The following is a 20,530-nucleotide window of genomic DNA, read 5'->3' as shown; positions in this document are numbered from 1 at the left end:
CTCTGTCGTCCCCTTCTCCTCCTGCCCCCAATCCCTCCCAGCATCAGAGTCTTTTCCAATGAGTCAACTCTTCACATGAGGTGGCCAAAGTACCAGAGTTTCAGCTTCAGCATCATTCCTTCCAAAGAAATCCCAGGGCTGATCTCCTTCAGAATGGACTGGTTGGATCTCCTTGCAGTCCAAGGGACTCTCAAGAGGCTTCTCCAACACCACAGTTCAAAAGCATCAATTCTTTGGTGCTCAGCTTTCTTCACAGTTCAACTCTCACATCCATACATGACCACTGGAAAAACCATAGCCTTGACTAGACAGACCTTTGTTGGCAAAGTAATGTCTCTGCTTTTGAATATGCTATCTAGGTTGGTCATAACTTTCCTTCCAAGGAGTAAGCATGTGCCGTGATAAGGGCTCAATAAATATGCATTGAATATATAAATTAATAACACATCATGAGATATTAAACTAAATATAATTTTAAATGACAGTTGCATATGCTTTTCATAAAGAGACTCCTAGGAGTTGATTTTTCAATCAAGCACTCTTTTGTTTGTTTTGAAATTTATAATAGCCTGAAGGATAAGATAGTATTCTGAGGGAACAAGTTCCTCTACTTAGTAGTTTAACAGATATATATTATTCATAGAAGAGAATCCTAGACTTTCCCATCTTTCCTCCACCAAGATCACATTCTGCATCACAGGAATACGTTCTTATTGACTTAGTCACCTTGGAATTGTTAAGATCACTAACAGTACAAACTGAAAGTCACTCTGTCATGTCCGACTCTTTGCGACCCCATGTACTGTATAGTCCATGGAATTCTCCAGGTCAGAATACTGGAGTGGGTAGCCTTTCCCTTCTCCAGGGTATCTTCCCAACCCAAGGATCAAACACAGGTCTCCCGCATTGCCTGCGGATTGCTTACCAGCTGAGCCACAAGAGAAGCCCAAGTATACAAAGGTTAATTCTTAATATCATTAGGGAAAGAGTGTTGTTAACAGAGAGAATACATTCTGTATATTAAACTATGTTTTAATTGCTGTAGTAAGATGTTGACAATATTCAAGTGGTTCTAGAAATTTATATTGCTAGAGTTTATATTTTGGAGAAACATCTTGTTCTCCCAGCCTTGGTTAAATTCTTAAGGCTTACAGTGGTTTCCATATCAAAACAGGAATTCCAGGTAAGCATATAATGCTACAAATTTTCCCTCGCTGGCATGGAAGACATTACAATAATTTTCTACCCTTGAACTCTACAATAATGTGGATTTCAAACTAGAAACGTGCAGGTTTTGTTGTGGTTGTTTGTTTGTTTTAATACTGTTTCCCAGGAATTCTTCCCAGGCACTTAGAGACCTATACTGCCCTTTGTGGGGCCACTGCATTTTCTAATACCACTTACTCTCAAAGTTCCTTCTCAATCAGTTGAACGTGTCCTGAGAAACAGTTCAACTGAATATACTTTCAATGCTGTAAAAAGGATGACATAATTATTAAGATATAAAGAGATAGATGCAGGACAGTGCTATTCTTTGACTTGTTTAGATGAGAGACTAGTAATTGTGATTTCCTTCTCTCACTGTTGCCAAATCATTGTATCAGTTATTTTCTGTAATTGTGGTCAAATTATTGAATCATTTGTTGACTTAAGTTGGATCTGTGTTAAGTCAAAATGATGAATTCTTTGTTCTTTTTATAGATAAAAATTCTGGATGCTTTGAACTCCTCTCTTTATTCTTTAAGGGGAAAAAAAAAATGTTTGTTTATATTTTTTTTAGTTTTTCCCAGGCACCAAAGTTCAATATTGGCTAACTAACAGCAATTTAAATAGAGTTTAAAAAAATAACCTCAGCTTTTAGGCTTCTAACAGAGGTACTTTTAAAGTAAATCTTCCTTGGTTAACAGCTGTCAACTGTCAATGAGCTACAGGTAATTAAATTTGAAGATAGCTTTATGGCCCACAAAAAGAGATAAAATCCTTGGACCAGAAAGGTCTTAAGTTAATGCAGTTATTTCTCCCTCTGGTATTTGAATTTAATGCAAGAAATTGATTATTTTCTAATGAAATAGGTAAAAAGAACTGCCATTGTTTGTTACTTGCAAATAAAATTTGGTTGAGGCTGTTTTCCCAGCTCAGTTTTATAAACAGTCTTGGTTTTATTTCAATATAGATTAGGAAAATAAGGCAAAAAGAAAGAAAAAATTAAGAATATTTTGAGAAGAAAAAAAAAATGCCCAAACTCAACAAACCATGGTAGGAAGAGTGAGAAGGTGTTAGGGGCTGTGAACACTGGAAACCCAAGGTGCCTTAAAAAATTCAAGGATTTTTTTTTTCTTTAATCATATGTAACAGAAGTAGTCCTTAGACTTCCCTGGTCCAGTGGTTGAGACTCAGAGCCTCCACTGCATGGGGGATGGTTTCTATCCCTGATTGGGGAATAAAATCCTTCATGCCATGCAGTATGGCCAAAAAAAGAGAGAAGTAGTCCTGTAATAGAGCAGTTCCAGGGGTAGTTAGGGCATTAAATGATTTCTTAGAGAACTCAAGTTTTGTTTTTTTTTTTTTTTTTAATTTCTGCATTCTCAGAAAACAGTCTTTTTGGTAGCAGCAACTGCTGAAAAATCATGCTAACATGCCAATGTCCAGAGACAGAAAAAGAAGTCTCCTCTTTTTTTGTGTCAGTTTTAAGACCCAAGACCCTCTTCCAGTAACCTTGCAGAAGACTTTCTCTATGTCTGTTGGGTCAGAACTAGTCATGTGGCCACATTTTAGACACTAGCTTTCTAGGGGATCCACTGTAGTTGGCACAGACCAGTTCTGCCAACAGGAAAGAAAAAGAAAATGTCTGGTAGACAGAGGGTCACTGATCTTTCCTGCTGAAACCAGCACACTGATCTCCTACCGTGTGCTAGTGCAACATCCTTTGAGCTGTGTACTGACATAACCAGTATGTAGATGAGAACATCGAAACCTGGGAGAAGAGAGGTAATTTGTTTTTTTGATTTTTTTAAAAAACAGATTAGTAAGTGATGCAACTGGGATTTCACCTCAGAACTGTTTGACTCCAGTTCTGTACTTTCTCCACAATATCACATTGCTTTAGTACTTAGACACACTTTGAATTTTGATTACAGAGCTACTCTTTTTGGATCCAACAATCAATGTGTCTCTGTTCTTTGCTTTTCGCTTATAGTTACTCTTCTTCAGAGCTTCTACCCAGAACTTCTTCAGACCTGCGTACTCTCAGAATTTCATATCATCCATGAGAGGAACTGGAGGTCTCTCCCTGAAGATTTTATATTTCTGATGGGAAACTAGTTATCTAAATTTTACATGCTTGTGGACTATTTCTGCTTTGGTTTGAATTGAATCTATGAACACTCAATCTCTTTACCAAAGAAATTTCCATTTCAAATCCCTCAAAAGCAGTAAAGGCCATGTTCAATTCATCCTGTTCTTAGTTTACAACTTTGGAAGATGATTGCCTCTTCCTTATACCTAAAGGCCAGCTTCATATAAAATCATTCCAAATCCTTCAGGTATCCCTCACATCTATTTCTGGCATGTCAGATCTTTATTAACATCATAGCTGGAACAGCATCTCCTAGTTTTCCAGTCTCACATGCCCCCAAATTATCCTGCATGCTCAAATTATTATTCTTAAAGATAGTTTATTATTTTACAGTCCTGCTCAAATAAGTTGAGTAGATTCTACATGTGAAAAGCATAAATCTTTTATATATATATTAATAAATATAAATCAGACAGTGTGGTCCCTCCATATTTGCTCCCTGTGTAACAAATTGTCCTTCTTACTTGTCTGGCTGAAGCTTGATGTCTTGTCCCAAGTCATAATAATACGTAACCCATGTAACCCACGTCACCATAAGACAGGTACTCTTTTAAGCACTTGATGCATATTAACAATTTAAACCTCACAATACCCCTGTGATGTAGGAACTAGTATTATCTTGACTTAACAGGTGAAAACACTGGAGTTTAGAGGGATAAAGGCACTTGCCAAGTACATCCATACATGAAATGGCAGGGCCAACATTCAGATTCTGGTGGTTAGATCCCAGATGCGATGAACTCAGTTGCGTTTTACTTAGTCCATGTATTTCACTGGAGAGTTACTTATTCATGAGGTGTTTGTTGAAAATCTATCCTGCTGCTGCTGCTAAGTCGCTTCAGTCGTGTCCGACTCTGTGCGACCCCATAGACGGCAGCCCACCAGGCTCCTCCGTCAATGGGATTCTCCAGGCAAGAGTACTGGAGTGGGATGCCATTGCCTTCTCCGATCCTGCACCCAACTGGAACCCTACAAATCATGTTTTAACAGGGAAATTGCGAAATCATGAATCTCTTCCATGGGGTGAAAAGCAAGCTTTATTAAACACTCTGGATTTTAGGCAAATTTAAGCAGAATGTGTCTTCTCCAACCTTTGAGTGACATTTGTTGCATTTTATATTCTCCCATGTTCTGAAGTCTTGGATTTTTTTTTTTCCCTATTTCAACAATAACCTCTCATCTACCAAGGACTGACTTTTTTCCTGAATGACATCTCTCCACTCTTTTTTAGTCTGCTCATGAAAGAAGGTGTTTCAGTTTCCATGCCTGTTACACCAGGACTGCCAGCTGCATCACTTGGCTGCCTGTGATATCTAGTGAGGCTCAGTAACTAGGTTAGCATGCTGCACCCTCATGTCTGTTATTTCCAAAGGTCTGTCATCTGAGTCTCTTATTTAAATGGTCTTTCAATACCTTTTGTTCTTGTCTTCTCTCATGATTTACTTCTTAAAATTCTTCTGAAATACTTTACTAAGTTGTTAATGGTTCTTTCCACATAAAAAAATCTTGCACTTTACTGTCACTGAGTGGACAGAATGTCAGAGACAATGATTTAAGAGAATGTGTTAGTAATTTTAGGAATCTAGCTTTTTAAATTAAAAAAGAAAGAAAAAGAAAAAATAGGAAAATTTGCATCTTTTTTTTCTAATTTCATGCTTTCCTATAACTAGTAATTCAGATTATTCAGACCAACAGTAAAGATTATTATAATTGAATAGCTTGTCACTCATTTCAGATATATATTTACATGTATCAATTCTATTGATTTTCATATAGACTCTCAGTAGAGCATACCGTTATTGTTGTTTTTTCCCAATGAAGAAATTAAGGCACAGTGAGGTACAGTAAATTGCTCAATGTCACAGGAAGTTTGGTGCCACAGTCTGGCTTCATAATCACTATTCTGCTCCCATAGTATTTTTAGATCATTGGCTAGATATAAAACCACTTGAAAGACACTATGACAGACATTCTGAACTGGTGTGCCCAATAAACTGGTTAAATTTGTTGTTCTCTGTATTCACACATGAGCTTGGATGTTCACAGAATGAAGTTCATGGCTGCCTATGAGAATTCGTAGAATTTTTAATTTGGTTTTAAATCAAATCACAGCCCTATGAGAATTTCTTGAAATGTATTTGCTGTTCAGTGACTAAAATTTAGAAATAGTTCAACATTGAAAGAGTAATGCCTGAAAGCAGACTGTTTTGTAGAGTTTATCACTTTCTTAAGATCATAATCAAAAGAACAAACAACTCTTGAACCATTCGAGAGGAAAAGTCTTTAATTATGCAAAGGAGCATTTTGACTGGAAAGAAAACTGAACCTACTACAATGATTATTGATTTTTTTAACTGTCACGCACATTCAGTGTATTGAAAGTTAAGCTATACAGACACATATTTAATGTACAAGAATTTAAATGAACATATGTCACTGACCATTGAGATACTGAAAACCTAAAAATTCAGAACATTTGAAAATTCATATTTTTCTCTTGATACATATGTATATGATAAATATTTAAAGTTGGAAATAGCAGTCCTAAAAAATGAACATATTGAATCCAACAATAAAGCATTAAGAGAAGCTAGGAAGACATTTACACTGTCGTTGCTTTTGTTTCTGTTCAGTCTACTCAATTGTTTTTGGTTGATTTACCTGAACTAGTTTTGAGCTGATGAGAAACTAAAAACCATCTTATGAAATGTGTATAATTTTATAATCAAGTAATACTACTATAAACTTTAACATTGCATTTATTGATTTATGTTTTAATTCAGCATAAAGGCAATAAATAAAAACATCCAATAAGATAACTGTTTTAAAATTAATTTGTTGTAAGAGGAAAATATATCTTGACTTTTTTTGGTAAGTATTTCAGTAAGATAATTTTCATTAAAATAATAAGATCAAGATTCTCAATTTTCACTTGTGGTATTCACCATTTCAGAGCTTCGAGAAACCAAGACGTCTGAATACTTCAGCCTGTCCCAATACCCTTTAGACTACAGGATATTATTAATGGATGAAGATCAGGACCGGATGTACGTGGGCAGCAAAGATCACATTCTCTCCTTGAATATTAACAACATAAGTCAAGAACCTTTGAGTGTAAGTTTATCATCTTCATGAGGGCAGTGCTGAATTCCTAGATGCCTTGTTCTTTAAAACTTTCAAATATGACAAAAAAATTATGGATTTCATTAGAATAGGCCACATGTCAATAAATAGTTGAAAGTTAGTACTTATTTCAAGGACTGAAAATATAATAAATTCAGTTCTCCATGTCTACTTTCATAGTTTTAACCATCTAAAACTGGAAACTAAGTGAGAAAATACTTCCCATGTATACATACATCAAATGCAAAAAAGAGAAGCATGGAGTATAGCATGAAAAATGGTTAGTTTAAAGGATAACCTACCTTGTCATCTGTATGTAGTCCAAGACAGCCTTGAAAGGAACACAATTATTAAATTCACTGTTCTGTGAACAAGTGTGGCCTGTACAGCAGGGATTAGAACTGCATGGGTCCAATTACATGCAGATTGTTGAGGGCTATAAATACTATATATTACATGGTTGACTGAATCTTTAGATGTGGAATTTGAATATAAGGTCAGTGTCCCTAACCAGCAAGTTGTTCAAGGGTTAACTATTTCATTGTACTAGGTTGGCGCAAATGTAATTATGTTTTCAGACTATGAATTTTAAATCATTAAAACTAGGTTCCAACACATCTTTATTAATCAAAATAGGAACCATTACAATCAACACATTTTTGCCAACAAGAAGTAAATTTGTTTATTTTTGTAGCATAAAAACCTCTGCTTCAGGATTTAACAAACTCTTTGAAAACATTTTCTGCCTTCTGCTGGGTGTGGAAGCATTTTCCATACAAAAAGTTGTCTAGATGCTTGAAGAAGTTGTAGTCAGTTGATGAGAGATCAGGTAACGGCAGATGAAGCGAAACTTTGCAGCCCATTTCATTCAACTTTTGAAGCATTGGTTGTGTGACGTGGTCAGGCATTGTTGTGGAGAAGAATCGGGCCTTTTCTTTGACCAATGTCGGCTGCAGGAGTTGCGGTTTTCAGTGCATCTCATCAATTTGCTGAGCATATTTCTCACATTTATTGGTTTTTCCAGGATTCAGAAAGCTGTAGTGGTTCAGACCAGCAGCAGACTACCAAACAGTGACCATGACCTTTTTTTTTTTTTTTTTGGTGCAAGTTTGGCTTTGGGAAGTGCTTTGGAGCTTCTTCTTGGTCTGACTGCTGAGCTAGTCATCAGTGGTTGTCATATAAAACCCACTTTTCATCACATGTTGCAATCTAATCAAGAAATGATTTGTTGTTGCACTGAAAAGAGAAGACGACACTTCAAGACAATGATTTTTTGATTTGTGGTGAGTTCATGAGGCACCCTGAAGCTTTTTCACCTTGCCAGTTTGCTTCAAATGCCAGACAACCTTAGAACAATCGACATTGAGTTCTTCAGCAATTTCTTATGTAGTTGTAAGAAGATCACCTTCAATGATGGATCTCAATTGGTCACTGTCAGTTTGCAGTGATGACTGTCAATTGGTAGTTGTCAACTTGCGATGGCCAGGCACCATGCTCATCTTCAAGCCTCTCGTCTCCTTTGCAGAAATTCTTGAGCCACCACTGCACTGTCTGACCATTAGTAGTTCCCGGGCCAAATGCATTGTTGATGTTGCAAGTTGTTTCTGCTGCTTTACAACTGATTTTGAAATTTAACAAGAAAATCACTCAAATTTGCTTTGTGTCTAATATTATTTCCATAGTCTGTTGCTGCTGCTAAGTCACTTCAGTCATGTCCAACTCTGTGCAACCCCATAGCCAGCAGCCCACCAGGCTCCTCTGTCCCTGGGATTCTCCAGACAAGAATACTGGAGTAGGTTGCCATTTCCTTCTCCATTCCATAGTCAAAAATACGTATAAAATTAAAAGTAAGTAATAAGTCATTAGAAAAAGAACATAAAACAAAAAATTTGCATTAAATTGTACAATATATCCATATTTATTTATGAATATATTCTGACGTTAAACAGCAAATTTCAATAGTGCAAAACTGCAATTACTTCTGCACCAACCTAAATACTTCACAGCAAGGAAATAAAATGAGGTTCATTGGAGTAAAGAAATAAAAGTAGATTAATTATAAATTTGTTACAACAAGGAGACTTCTGAATTTATTATTTTAACATGACAATTAAAAAAATAATCATCCCCACAAGCCCTAGTCCGAGGCTGAAACAACTTAGAATGCTGTCACAGGATGTCAGAGAGAGTCCTTATTCGAGTCATTTTAGCTGTTGAAGTACCTAATTTCAGGTAAATCTACCGGCCTAGCTCTGTAGTTTACTGAAAAAAATGAGAGGGCAATATGAACATGAATTCACTGTGGTATGACCCGTTGTGAAAAGTGTACTGTAAATCAGAAGGAGGGAAATACACATTATACTGTGCGTATTGATAATTTCCTTATTTGAAAAATTGTACTATTAGTAAATGGGCACTTACCATAGAAAGACTTGTTAAAGGAAAAATTCTGGAAGAAACAAAAACATAATTGCCAGAATAAAGTAATAAAACCTTCATTAACTTGAATTCATAAATGAAAGAAGAATTCTGAAATATAAATATAGAAATAACTTTTAAATATCTGTTAGCATAAAGCAAATGAAGAACATTGGGCTGTCATATGTATAAATGAGATTATGCAACCTTTGTTTTCCTCTCTGAGCAGGTTTTCTGGCCAGCATCTGCAATCAAAGTCGAAGAGTGCAAAATGGCTGGCAAAGATCCCACAGTGAGTGCTTAAAAAAAATCCAAAACTTAAACATTTGGTCTTTGAATTCATGTACTTTGAGTGCAGCCAAAAGTGAGACAAAGGGTGTTGGTGTTCTGAATCCTCTGCAGGACATATGGTAAAAAATGTAAATGCAAAATGATCGGAACTCTTAAACACTGTAATTTAGGAATTCCTGACTGGGTAAAAATTTCCTGCTTTGCTTTTATTATTGCACCCTGACACTTTTCATGATGGATTTTAGTAATAACCCCTGTTCAAAGTGGATCCAACCTTCAGAATTCTCAGCATGCTGCTAAAATAATGATAATTCAAGTGTCTGGAGTAGCTCCCAGATACGATGTGGGCTTTTCCAAAGAAAGATTCTCGGCAAAGGGTTATGGTTAGCCAGCACATTCCAGAGGTATAAATCACCAGTAATGACTGGTATCTTTGTAATTAAAAATAACCACAGAAACAAAAATCAAGAGGGATATAAGAATAAGTAAGTGTTCAGTGTGCAACACTTTTACAAAATGTATTCCTTTAGGTGAGATTTCATATAGAGAGTCAAGGAATAAATCTATATTTATTTCTACAAATAGCTTGCTGAAATGGACACATTAAATTATTCTTGAATATTATTTTCAAAATGGAGCAACTCTTTACGTGCACAAGTCATTTAATGGTTTTTGTTGGTTTTTTTTGTTTATTTTTGCCATGCTTGCAGCATGTAAGATCTATTTGCCACATTTAATGTTTATAATGAAGCTTATATTCATTTCACCTCTTGTCTTAGACTTCTTCCTTGTGGAAGAAGTGTGGAACTTAAACTTTTATATTTATTGATTCAGTTTGGGTATCAATACAAGGTTCTGAAAAAGCCTGCCATAAGGCAGGGCCACAGAAGATCTTCAGGTATCACTAGATGGTGTTTTGGCAAGAGTACTTATCAGGAGTGACTCAGCTCAGGGTTTTATTGTTTCAGTTTCATAATTCACCTCTAAGAGAAAATTCAAAATGGACAGGAGCTCACTGGAGCATATTTGCTACCCACAAGATTTGTGGACAAAAATCGAAAAGGAAAAAATCCAGAAAAATGTGAAAGAAACATTCAAAAGAGTATATTGCAGTTGCCTTCTAGGAAACCAATAATAGAATGAAGCTTAATGTTGTGAAAAAAGAACTTTTTTTTTGGTTCCCTGAAGCTATTATTCCAATAATTTTGCATGAAGTAAACTATTTTCTTTTAATTCTCTAATGTAGAGATTTTTCCCATGGATGCATATATGAACATGTCTCACCTTTTGTCACAATAATATCCCGTGGCTACAGTTACTATATTTAATTGTTCTTTGTTCAGTTTTTTTTTCCCATTCATACAAACTTCCACAAGCAGAATATATAGAATTTATATTCCTTTGCACATTCTCTTTCCAAAAAATGTTGTTGATTTTCATAAGGATATTAGCCAAGTCATTTGATTCCTTTCTCCCTTTGGCAAGGAAGAAATGCTTTGCTATTTGCTTTCTTATAATTAAAGGTCTTTAGATGAAGCCATTAATACATGCTTATGTTTTTACATAGTTTTATCATGGTGTGATATCCTCCATGAATATCTTTATATTTTGCCAAACAGCCAATTAATATATATAGCAGAGGTAACTGTAGAGAGTTGTAGTAGAGCCAACATTGTTGGGTCCTAGGAAATAAAAATCAAGCTAAATTTCAAATGTATGTTCTGTTTTTTGCAAGAGAGGAGAATGTTGACAAATTCGTCTCACTTAATACATGTGAGGTTCTTATAAACAATTTTTTTTAGTCAAGATACTAGTGGTAGAAGAATGATAGTTAAATGGAAGTTCTGTAGAACAAACAACGTGTTTTAATTATACTTCTCATGAGACCAAATATTTAAGAGTCTTTTGGATCTCTTGAAATAAATATCACCTAATTACTTAATATTTCATTTTTTTAAAAGCAGGAATTGTTTATTTTACTTTGTACAAATCAGTTAGATATTGTGAAGAAACCAGAGATGATTAAAGTGGAATTCCTACCTTTAAGAGTAGATATATATACTAGAGATGATGAGACATATATACAGTAATTATCAACTAATATTAGCCAATGCCTGATAGAATGGGCCGGGTGCTATTCTAAGTTTTTTATTTTAATCCTTGTGACGGTGCTACAAGATGGACCTTGTCATCATCCTTATTTTTAAGATAGATAAACTGAGTCACTGAGAGAGTGAGGAATTTACCCCAAGCTGCACTACTAACAGGTGAGAGGCCTCTGTCTGGCTCAAGCACATATGGCTCTAGATCTTTTGCTCTCAGTTGATGAAACATGCCACCTCTCTAGGGAGATTATGATAAATGCTAAGCATACACACAAAAGACAAAGACAAATTTATTGCAGGTGGGGTATTTATGAAAAATTTGATAGATTTGGCGGCAGCTATGTTAGGTCTTATGTTAACTTTTCCCCCTTTTATTTCAGTGATACTGAGATTCAAACAAGTTGTACCCTTTCCCTCTTTCAGCCCTTGGTACAGGCTTCAGGGGATTCCCTTCTTGTTTGATTTGTTGTTGTTCAGTCACTGAGTCATGTACAGTGCTTTGTGACCCCGTGGACTGCATCACGCCAGGCTTCCCTGTCCTTCACCATCTCCAGAACTTGCCCAGACTCATGTCCTTTGAGTCAGTGATGCCATCCAACCATCTCATCCTCTGTCATCCCCTTCTCCTGCCTTCAGTCTTTCCCAGCATCAGGGTTCTTTCTGACGAGTCAGCTCTTCACATCAGGTGGTCTAAGGATTGGAACTTGAGCTTCAGTATCAGTCCTACCCTCAGGATTGATTTCCTTTAGGATTGACTGTTTTGATCTCCTTGCAGTCCAAGGGTCTCTCAATTGTCTTATTCAGCACCAAAGTTCAAAAGCATCAATTCTTCAGCTCTTAGCCTTCCTTATAGTCCAACTCACATTCAAACATGACTACTGCAAAAACCATAGCTTTGACTATACGGACCTTTGTCAGCAAAGTAATATCTCTGCTTTTTAATATTCTGTCTAGGTTTGTCATAGCTTTTCTTCCAAGGAGAAATTACCTTCCCATCTTTTTAGCCTTGGAATTATCTGCACACCCTTTCAAATGACAGTTCAGATGTCACTTCTCTGGAGAATCTTCTGTTGCCACTGAGAACTAGGCTAGCTGCCCCTCCCTGTATGTGCACTTGAAACCCTCTAGAGCTTATTTCAGTGCATTTTTAGTGGTTGGAAATGCCAGGTAGTAAATGTCATTATCTCTAGTGCCCAGATCTGTATCTAGGCACTTCATAAAATGTAAACAAGATCTGGAAAAAACAGAAATGGAAGCAGTAAGCATGGGAATCTATTCCAAGTCATTGTCTCATGTTGGGAGTAGGACATAGTGGATATTGAGTTATTAATGCCTTTAGCTTACTAAATTTATAAATTCATTATGTATAATTTTAAAGATATATGGTGGTTAAATTAATGTTTTACTTTAAAATATTATATTAGTTGTCTACTAATAAAAGCATAACCTAGTAACAGATTTCCTACTTCTATAGCAATCAAAAAGTATACAAACATCCTTTACTTCTTTATATTTTTTACTTGTATCTAATTTTAATTAAAGTTATAAAAATAATGCTCATTCATTAGAAAAGAATTCAGTATAATTTGAAATTTCACCCAAGGTAATATCACAATAATACTATATAATAAACTAATGTTTATAAATAAAATAAAATATCATGGTAGCAATATAGCTTATTTTCTACCTCAGCTAAAGAGAGTATAACTTACCTCCCAATTTCCCTTTCTGCCCCTATTTATTTACATTCCTACATGCTCCATTTATTTCCAAATGTTGATATTTTATTAATACTATAAATAAATTGAGCCCTAAACAATAGCACATGCTGTCAAACATATCCAATGAGATAGGATATAATGAATGTGCTAAGTAAATACTGTAAGAGATCATTAAAAAAAATTAAGCAGGGTTACATATATTTAGACCTATATACATTACATATGCACAATGTCAAACTTGATTTATTAATTGTAGAATATCAATTTCCATGTTTCTGTGACCACAGGACCCTAAACTACTTGAAAATGTATTTTCTTTAGTAATACATATATCAAAATACCTTGATACAGTCCCCAGACCAAGAAGAAAAAATGTAGTATGGACCATGAAGAGTCATATTTTTAAAGCCCTATTAATCTGAGCTCCAAGACGTATTTTTTTTAAAACATCTATTTTAAAGTTATACAACTAATACCTGTTCAACACAGAAATCTTTGAAGGCCCAGAAGAGCTCATGCTGCTGCTGCTGCTAAGTCGCTTCAATCGTGCCCGACTCTGTGCGACCCCATAGATGGCAGCCCACCAGGCTCCCCCGTCCCTGGGATTCTCTAGGCAAGAACACTCGAGTGGGTTGCCATTTCCTTCTCCAGTGCATGAAAGTGAAAAGTGAAAGTGAAGTCGCTCAGTCGTGTCTGACTCTTAGCGACCCCATGGACTACAGCCCACCAGGCTCCTCCGTCCATGGGATTTTCCAGGCAAGAGTACTGGAGTGGGGTGCCATTGCCTTTTCCAAGAAGAGTTCTAAGTTCTCTGCAAATGTTAATTCACTAATTGCCTTAGTAACTCAATAAGCTAGGTTGATGGATACACACATAAAACCTAGCTTATTGAGTTACTAAAGGAATTAGTGAATTAACATTTGCAGAGAGCTTAGAACAGTACATAGCACATAGTTAGCACACACTGTTAAATAAATAAAATAAATTATACTACCCAAACTTAGTAACTTAAAAATTTGAGATATAGTCTTCCAGCATTTTAGTATAGGTCATGTGTGTATGTATACATATATATATACATACACACATGTATATGTGCGTGTGTGTGTGTATATATATGTGTGTGTGTGTGTATATATATATATATATATAAAATGGAATTATATTCTCCATAATGTTAGAAGCTTTATTTTTCATTTAGCTTTATACCTTGAAATAGTTTTGAAAGAGAATTAAGCAATAAAAAGAAAGCATCCACAGTATTGAATTTTCCTAATGTCTCATGCCACTAACCTTTTATGGATGTCTATTGTGGTCAGGACCTGTACTAAACTTTATGCAGGACAATTTCTGTCCACTACACAGGGTTTGTACTGACAGTTGGAACTGAAAGTATATATGAAAACATCTGATACCTAACGTTGGGTATATTTATTATGCGCCACACACTGTTCCAAGGGCTTTAGTGGTAAATGCTTTCAACAAATATTATCACCATTTACAGAGCAGAAGATTGAAGCACAGAGAGGCAAGTACATATCTCAAGCTCAAACAGCTAGTAAAAGATAAAATCAGAGTTTGCACCTAAGTCATCTGGCTCTGAGAATTCACACTCTGCTGCCCATCATCCTGCAGCATGACGATAGTCCAGTTCTAATTGCCTCTCTAGTTTCATCACGTAGTAATCCTCTATACCCTCTAGGCACTATTCTCCAACTAAAGCCTGCACTCTCATGCCTTCAGTTTTTTTTGTTCATGCTGTTTTCTGTTGGAATGTCCCTTTCTTCTGCTTTTGCCTGTGAAAATCTGTAGCTTATTCTGCAAATTACAGCTCAGATGACATTCACTCTCAAACCTTTATACCCAGTTCAGTATTACTCATTTTCTCTTCTTTCCTTGTATAGCACATTTTGAAAAAAAATAACCTTATTATAACATCTGCTACAGCTTGATGTATATGCTCTCCTTGCCCTGAAAATGGGAATTGAATCTGTTTATTTCAGTGTTGCTAGCACCATATACAATGCTTGCACAGAATGAGTTCAGTAAACATTTTCTGGATGGAATTGACACGACTGCAGTGGTCTAGTTCAGAAATAATGTGGATAGAAACTAAGTACAATGGAAACGGAAAGGACCTAGAAAATGATTTTCAATAATTAAAGCAACTGATTTATTTTTCCTTTTATGTTTTTCCCTTTGAAGAGGGTTTGGAAGAGCACAGTAAAACATCATCAGATAGTATACAAATTTGCCTTCATGGTTGAAGTTTAGTCGCTCAATCGTGTCCGGACCCCATAGACTATAGCCCACCAGGCTCCTCTGTCCATGGAATTCTCCAAGCAAGGATAATGGAGTGGGTAGCCATTTCCTTCTCTAGGGTATCTTTCTGACGTAGGGATCATACCTGGGTCTTCTGCACTGCAGGAAGATTCTTTACCATATGAGCCACCAGAGAAGCCTTCATGGTATAGGACAACCATATTTAAGACATATTTAAATTCATACCTGAGTTACTTATTAAACCTAGAGCACTTCATTTAACCTTTTGGTGGACTCAATTTCCTCATCACTAAAATGGGACTAAATATTTTAATAGGAACATTGCTGGGAAGATTAAAAACATCAAAAGATTAAGAGCTCTGTAAATATTAGTAACTGTTATAAAAACTTCCATCTAACAACTGTGGAGTTCTTACCAAATGGCAAATTATAAAGTGGTTAAAAGGACAAGATTCTATATTAAACACATCTGTGCTTGAAAATCTGCTTTACCTATTTCTAGCTATATGACCTTACTGCTAAGTCGCTTCAGTCGTGTCTGACTCTGTGTTACCCCATAGACGGCAGCCCACCAGGCTGCCCCGTCCCTGGGATTCTCAAGGCAAGAACATTGGAGTGGGTTGCCATTTCCTTCTCCAACTCATGAAAGTGAAGTCACTCAGTCATGTCCAACTCTTAGTGACCCCATGGACTGCAGCCTACCAGGCTCCTGCGTCCACAGGATTTTCCAGGCAAGAGTACTGGAGCGGGGTGCCATTGCCTTCTCCAATATGACCTTAGACAAGTTAACTAAACAAGATCTAAACTTTGTGCTTCTAAAACCCGAGTTGAAAACCCAAGTGAGTATACATAGTTTGCTCAATAAATGTGATCTCTAAAGGTTGAAAAATCAATCTTCTGGAGGTTAAATATATAAAATGATTGTTCTTGTGTCTAATGCATAATAAATTTTCAAAAATAGTAGCCATAATAAAGACATATATATAACATATATGTATACATAAACATATACATGAAACAAGTATAATCTGTATTTGAGGTGTAAAAGAGATATTAGTGACTTCTTCCTTTATCCCAATACCAATAATTCATAATGGAAAAATCTGCAAACCTCAAGATGAAACAGACATAACCTCTCATCAATAGAATTGAATCAAATTCATGTTTTGCAGGAAAATATTATGTACAGAATCCCAGAATGACTGAACTTGGATATGAAAAAAAATAAACACAAGTCTCATTGCTCACATATACCTTTAAACATAGACATACTGTATATACACCATACTTCATCTATGATTTTTCTCCAGAGAAACACATTTCAGCTGCAGTATGTAGTCAGTTTCTAGGCACCTCTATAAACAGGTGTCAAGATACAATGACACTATATATGACAAAAATTCTTAATGTCTTAAAATAAAAATAAAGAATATAGTCTGCTCTGTAAGGTTAAATTTATGTAACAGCAGAGTTGGTGATTGATTATTTAATAATAAAAATCCATAACAGAAACATATATATGTATACAATTACTACATATGAAAATAAGCATATATTTGCTGGCAAGTAATAATGAGTATCAAAGGAGAAAATGATGAGAAAATATAAAATAATATTGACTTTAAATTTTGGCAATTTTTAAAAAACTTTTTAATAATATATAAATGTGCATTATAAAATATTAGTAAAGTATGTGGTACCTAGAAGAGAAAAAAATACACTGTATGAACACCCATCTGAAAACCACTGAGTCTGACATATTTCTTTATAAAAATGTCTCTAATGTGTAATATTATTAAACATTGCTAGAACAATGACTTTGTGAAGGGAACAATATTCAGCCTCAGGCTTGATTAATGTGTACTCAGCAAGGTAGTGACCCTGTAAGTATAGAACATGCAATGGTTAATTCAGTCACTGAGCTCTGCATTTGGTGCCAACCATATTTGTGTATTTCTGCAAGGTCATAATCAGCTTATAATCACCATAATCATTTTTCATTTCATTGAGTGAATAAATGACAGTCTTTCCAATGGTTGGACTGGGAGCAGGTGAGAAAGGAGTCTGGGGAAAGAGGAAAGTATTTTAGGGGACCAAGAGCAGAGAGATCATGATTCCGTTATTTTTCATAGAAAGCGACAATGCTGGCATTTGTGTAACATTGGTCTTATTCACCCCATTATGAAGGCTAGTAGTGTTTGCCACTGTAACTAATGATAACATATGGACCTTCTATGAGCACAATTAATTCACAACATGTTTTATATAACACGGATGAGTGTGTGTGTGTAATGTTTTGAGGAAAAATTGAGAAACAGTTTGGTATACTTTTCAATTTCTAAGCATTCTCAGATAAAGAGTAAGTTCATAAAATTTCAGAACATAAAAACATACCCATTATAAAAAATACTGAAATATGAGAGAGACATATCATTTTGCTCATTATCTGTTAGACAACCTTCCTCCTAAAATACACCATGGAATAAACCATGTTCTCTTGTTATCTCCTAACTAATTAAAAAGTTAGGGCATAAAGAAAAATGCATAGCAAAGTGTCACAGTAATACTTAGAAACAGCAATAAAAGTCATGGGTTACTAACCGCTCAGTTTTCCTTTTCTTATAGCATGGCTGCGGGAACTTTGTCCGTGTGATTCAGGCTTTCAACCGCACGCATTTGTATGTCTGTGGGAGTGGCGCTTTCAGCCCAGTCTGTGCTTATTTGAACAGAGGGAGGAGATCAGAGGTAAGTGTAACAATAATTCATTCTTATTTTGATGTCAGTGTCAAAGATTTCTTAAAACAGTAAAAACGTGGAAATATAATTAGTGGACATAAAAAATTTCAAGCCCTTTAAACACAAAATATGCTTGGTTCCTATTTGCAAGTTTAAAGTGTAGCCTTTTTTCTTCAACTAAATGTACAGGCTGCAGAAAATAAAGAAAGGAGATGGTGTGATTTCACAATTACTTAAAGTGTAAGGTATTGATAATATTTGATCCCAAAGTGGGATGTTTACAAGTGGTTCAAGATGATATGAAATATTAAAATTCTTAAGGAAAAGTGAAGCTATGCTTCTTAGAAGAGTACAGTTGTCTGCATTGAGCTTGTCATTAGAACCACAGGTCTGTGATCAACTGATTAAATAAACTACTTCCCCAGACATCTGCAGTCTGTCAGAAACTCCACTGAGAAGGGTGTGCAGTCATGGTACAGGCCAGTGATAGCATAGCACTTTTCAGAGCACGGATTTTTAAGTAAAATCATTTTCCCATGTACAAATTGCCCAACATACACTTCAAGCCTTAATAGGAAAGTTGGTCCAAAAAGTAATCTCCTTTGGAAAACCAGCATGAAACAAATTTTAATCACTTTACTAAATAAGAACTACTTCAGTCTCACTTCAAAAGATATGTTTCAAAGGGAAAGCATTTCCATTAATTAATCTCTTTAAATATCTTAAGAGCATATTTAAGTGTGAAAAGGGTTATAAAATTTTAAGCTTTATATGTTTTACTTAATAGTCAACTTAAGTCAGTGTTTTTCCACATCGTATTTACATATCTATAATATGTAATTAACAATACAAATACAAAATGCACAGTTTTATCAAACACCTAATGTATTTATTTTATTTAGTTTAAAATAAAAGGCCATGATGCAGAACTCTTTCTTTGAGAGAGTTCTATTTATTCATCACTAACATTGTATTTTGTTTAAACAAACAAAAACATTGTATTTAGTTTAAAATAAAAGGCCATGATGCAGAACTCTCTCTTTGAGAGAGTTCTATTTATTCATCACTAACATTGTATTTTGTAGTGATCAGAGGCAGTACTTACCGCTAACATCCTGTTTGTACTAAGATACGGCATGTTTCTTGTACTTGAAGCCACTTTGAAAATGAAGATTAGGGTGGCGCATTCATTAAATATTACATTTTATTTCTGAGACACTGTCCACCACCTTTTTACCTGTCTGTCTAATAGCAATTTGTTGGTTCTCAAAGGATATTATATAACCCTGCTTGATGTTTGGAACATCACATACTTTTATTAGACTCTATGGCCCTTCCATTATATTGTGACTGAGTCAGTGCTTTCCTAGAGCCTTCAGTGATGCTTCTCAAAGAGTCTACAGTTCTTGCTGCATAGATTCCTAACATGGTTCTTCTCTTTTATCCCCTGTCTTCTGGTCCTGGAAGAAAAATAAAGTGACACAAGTAAATGATGACTTTAAATAATGAATAAAACATTAATAAGAAACAATTATTGGTTAATTTTGCCGTGCAATCTTAAAATGTTACATCTCATCTCTGATTGGTTTTATCAGATGCATCTATAACATCAGTTCCCATAAGTGAATAAATACTGTTTAAGCTCCTGATGCTGCAGCTCATCAATCAGATAACTTTGACCAATCAAGAATATCACAGGCATTCAATTTATTCCTTGTGCTTTTTAAAGCAAATTAATCACCAAACTTTTCTTTTTCTTCATTTTATTGTAGTTTTTCTCATGTCAGAAGAAAAGCTGTGCATTTTTCTCACTAATAAAGTTATTTAATCTTTAGCCTTCATCACTGTTTTACATCTTCTTTCCTTTCCCCTGCATTTACTCTTTTTTTCTTCTCTAACAGTAGGTTTCCCTTCCTGTGACTTTTTTCCAACCCTCTCCTTTCACTCTCTTTTACTTTATCACAAAACTTCTCAGACTAGTAAACTATTTTTCAGCTTTTATATTCCTATTTTCCCTATCTTGCATTAAACCTTCCTAATCTGAATTTAATTTTCACCTACTAATTAAAACTCTTTCCTAACAACCAGGACTCTCAGTGATCATACTGACTCCCCTAATCAGCATGTTTTCTCCTAGACCAAGCTACAACATGTAATGCCCTCTATTTTTCAACACCTTTATGGACATCTTTGGCCATGGGATATTTTGCTATGCCTTTTTTCCTCATCTTTCACCATGTACTGTCTTTCTGGTCCTATTTTTTCCTCCTGTCGATTCAGTCTACAAAGATATATTCATTTAATGGCAGAAAAAAATCATGTCAGAACTTGTAAGCTACCTTTTGGATACTGATCTTTGTCTTGTGTCAAAGGAGAAGCAACTGAAGCAATCTCAAGCAGGAAGTGTCATGAACAGATTTGTGCTGTCACTTTTATTTTGTGTTACATTGACTCTTCTGTTGTTCATTTTGTTTGTTAGCCTGGATATGATTCTTCTG

The 20,530-nt window shown here is 35.3% G+C and overlaps 1 protein-coding gene across 1 annotated transcript in view; it reads left to right on the top strand.

Moving 5' to 3' along the window:
* SEMA3C (semaphorin 3C) overlaps nt 1-20,530 on the top strand; it is a 208,044-nt gene that overhangs the window by 103,243 nt on the left and 84,271 nt on the right. The window contains exons 3-5 of the mRNA XM_027539810.1: nt 6,309-6,469; nt 9,126-9,188; nt 17,922-18,041. Coding sequence (XP_027395611.1) covers nt 6,309-6,469; nt 9,126-9,188; nt 17,922-18,041 — 344 coding nt within the window. The remainder of the gene's footprint in view (nt 1-6,308; nt 6,470-9,125; nt 9,189-17,921; nt 18,042-20,530) is intronic.

This window comes from Bos indicus x Bos taurus, chromosome 4, assembly GCF_003369695.1.
Source record: "Bos indicus x Bos taurus breed Angus x Brahman F1 hybrid chromosome 4, Bos_hybrid_MaternalHap_v2.0, whole genome shotgun sequence".
Taxonomy (NCBI): Eukaryota; Metazoa; Chordata; class Mammalia; order Artiodactyla; family Bovidae; genus Bos; species Bos indicus x Bos taurus.
Note: the sequence above shows the minus strand (reverse complement) of the source record. Positions and strands in the feature narration are given on the sequence as shown.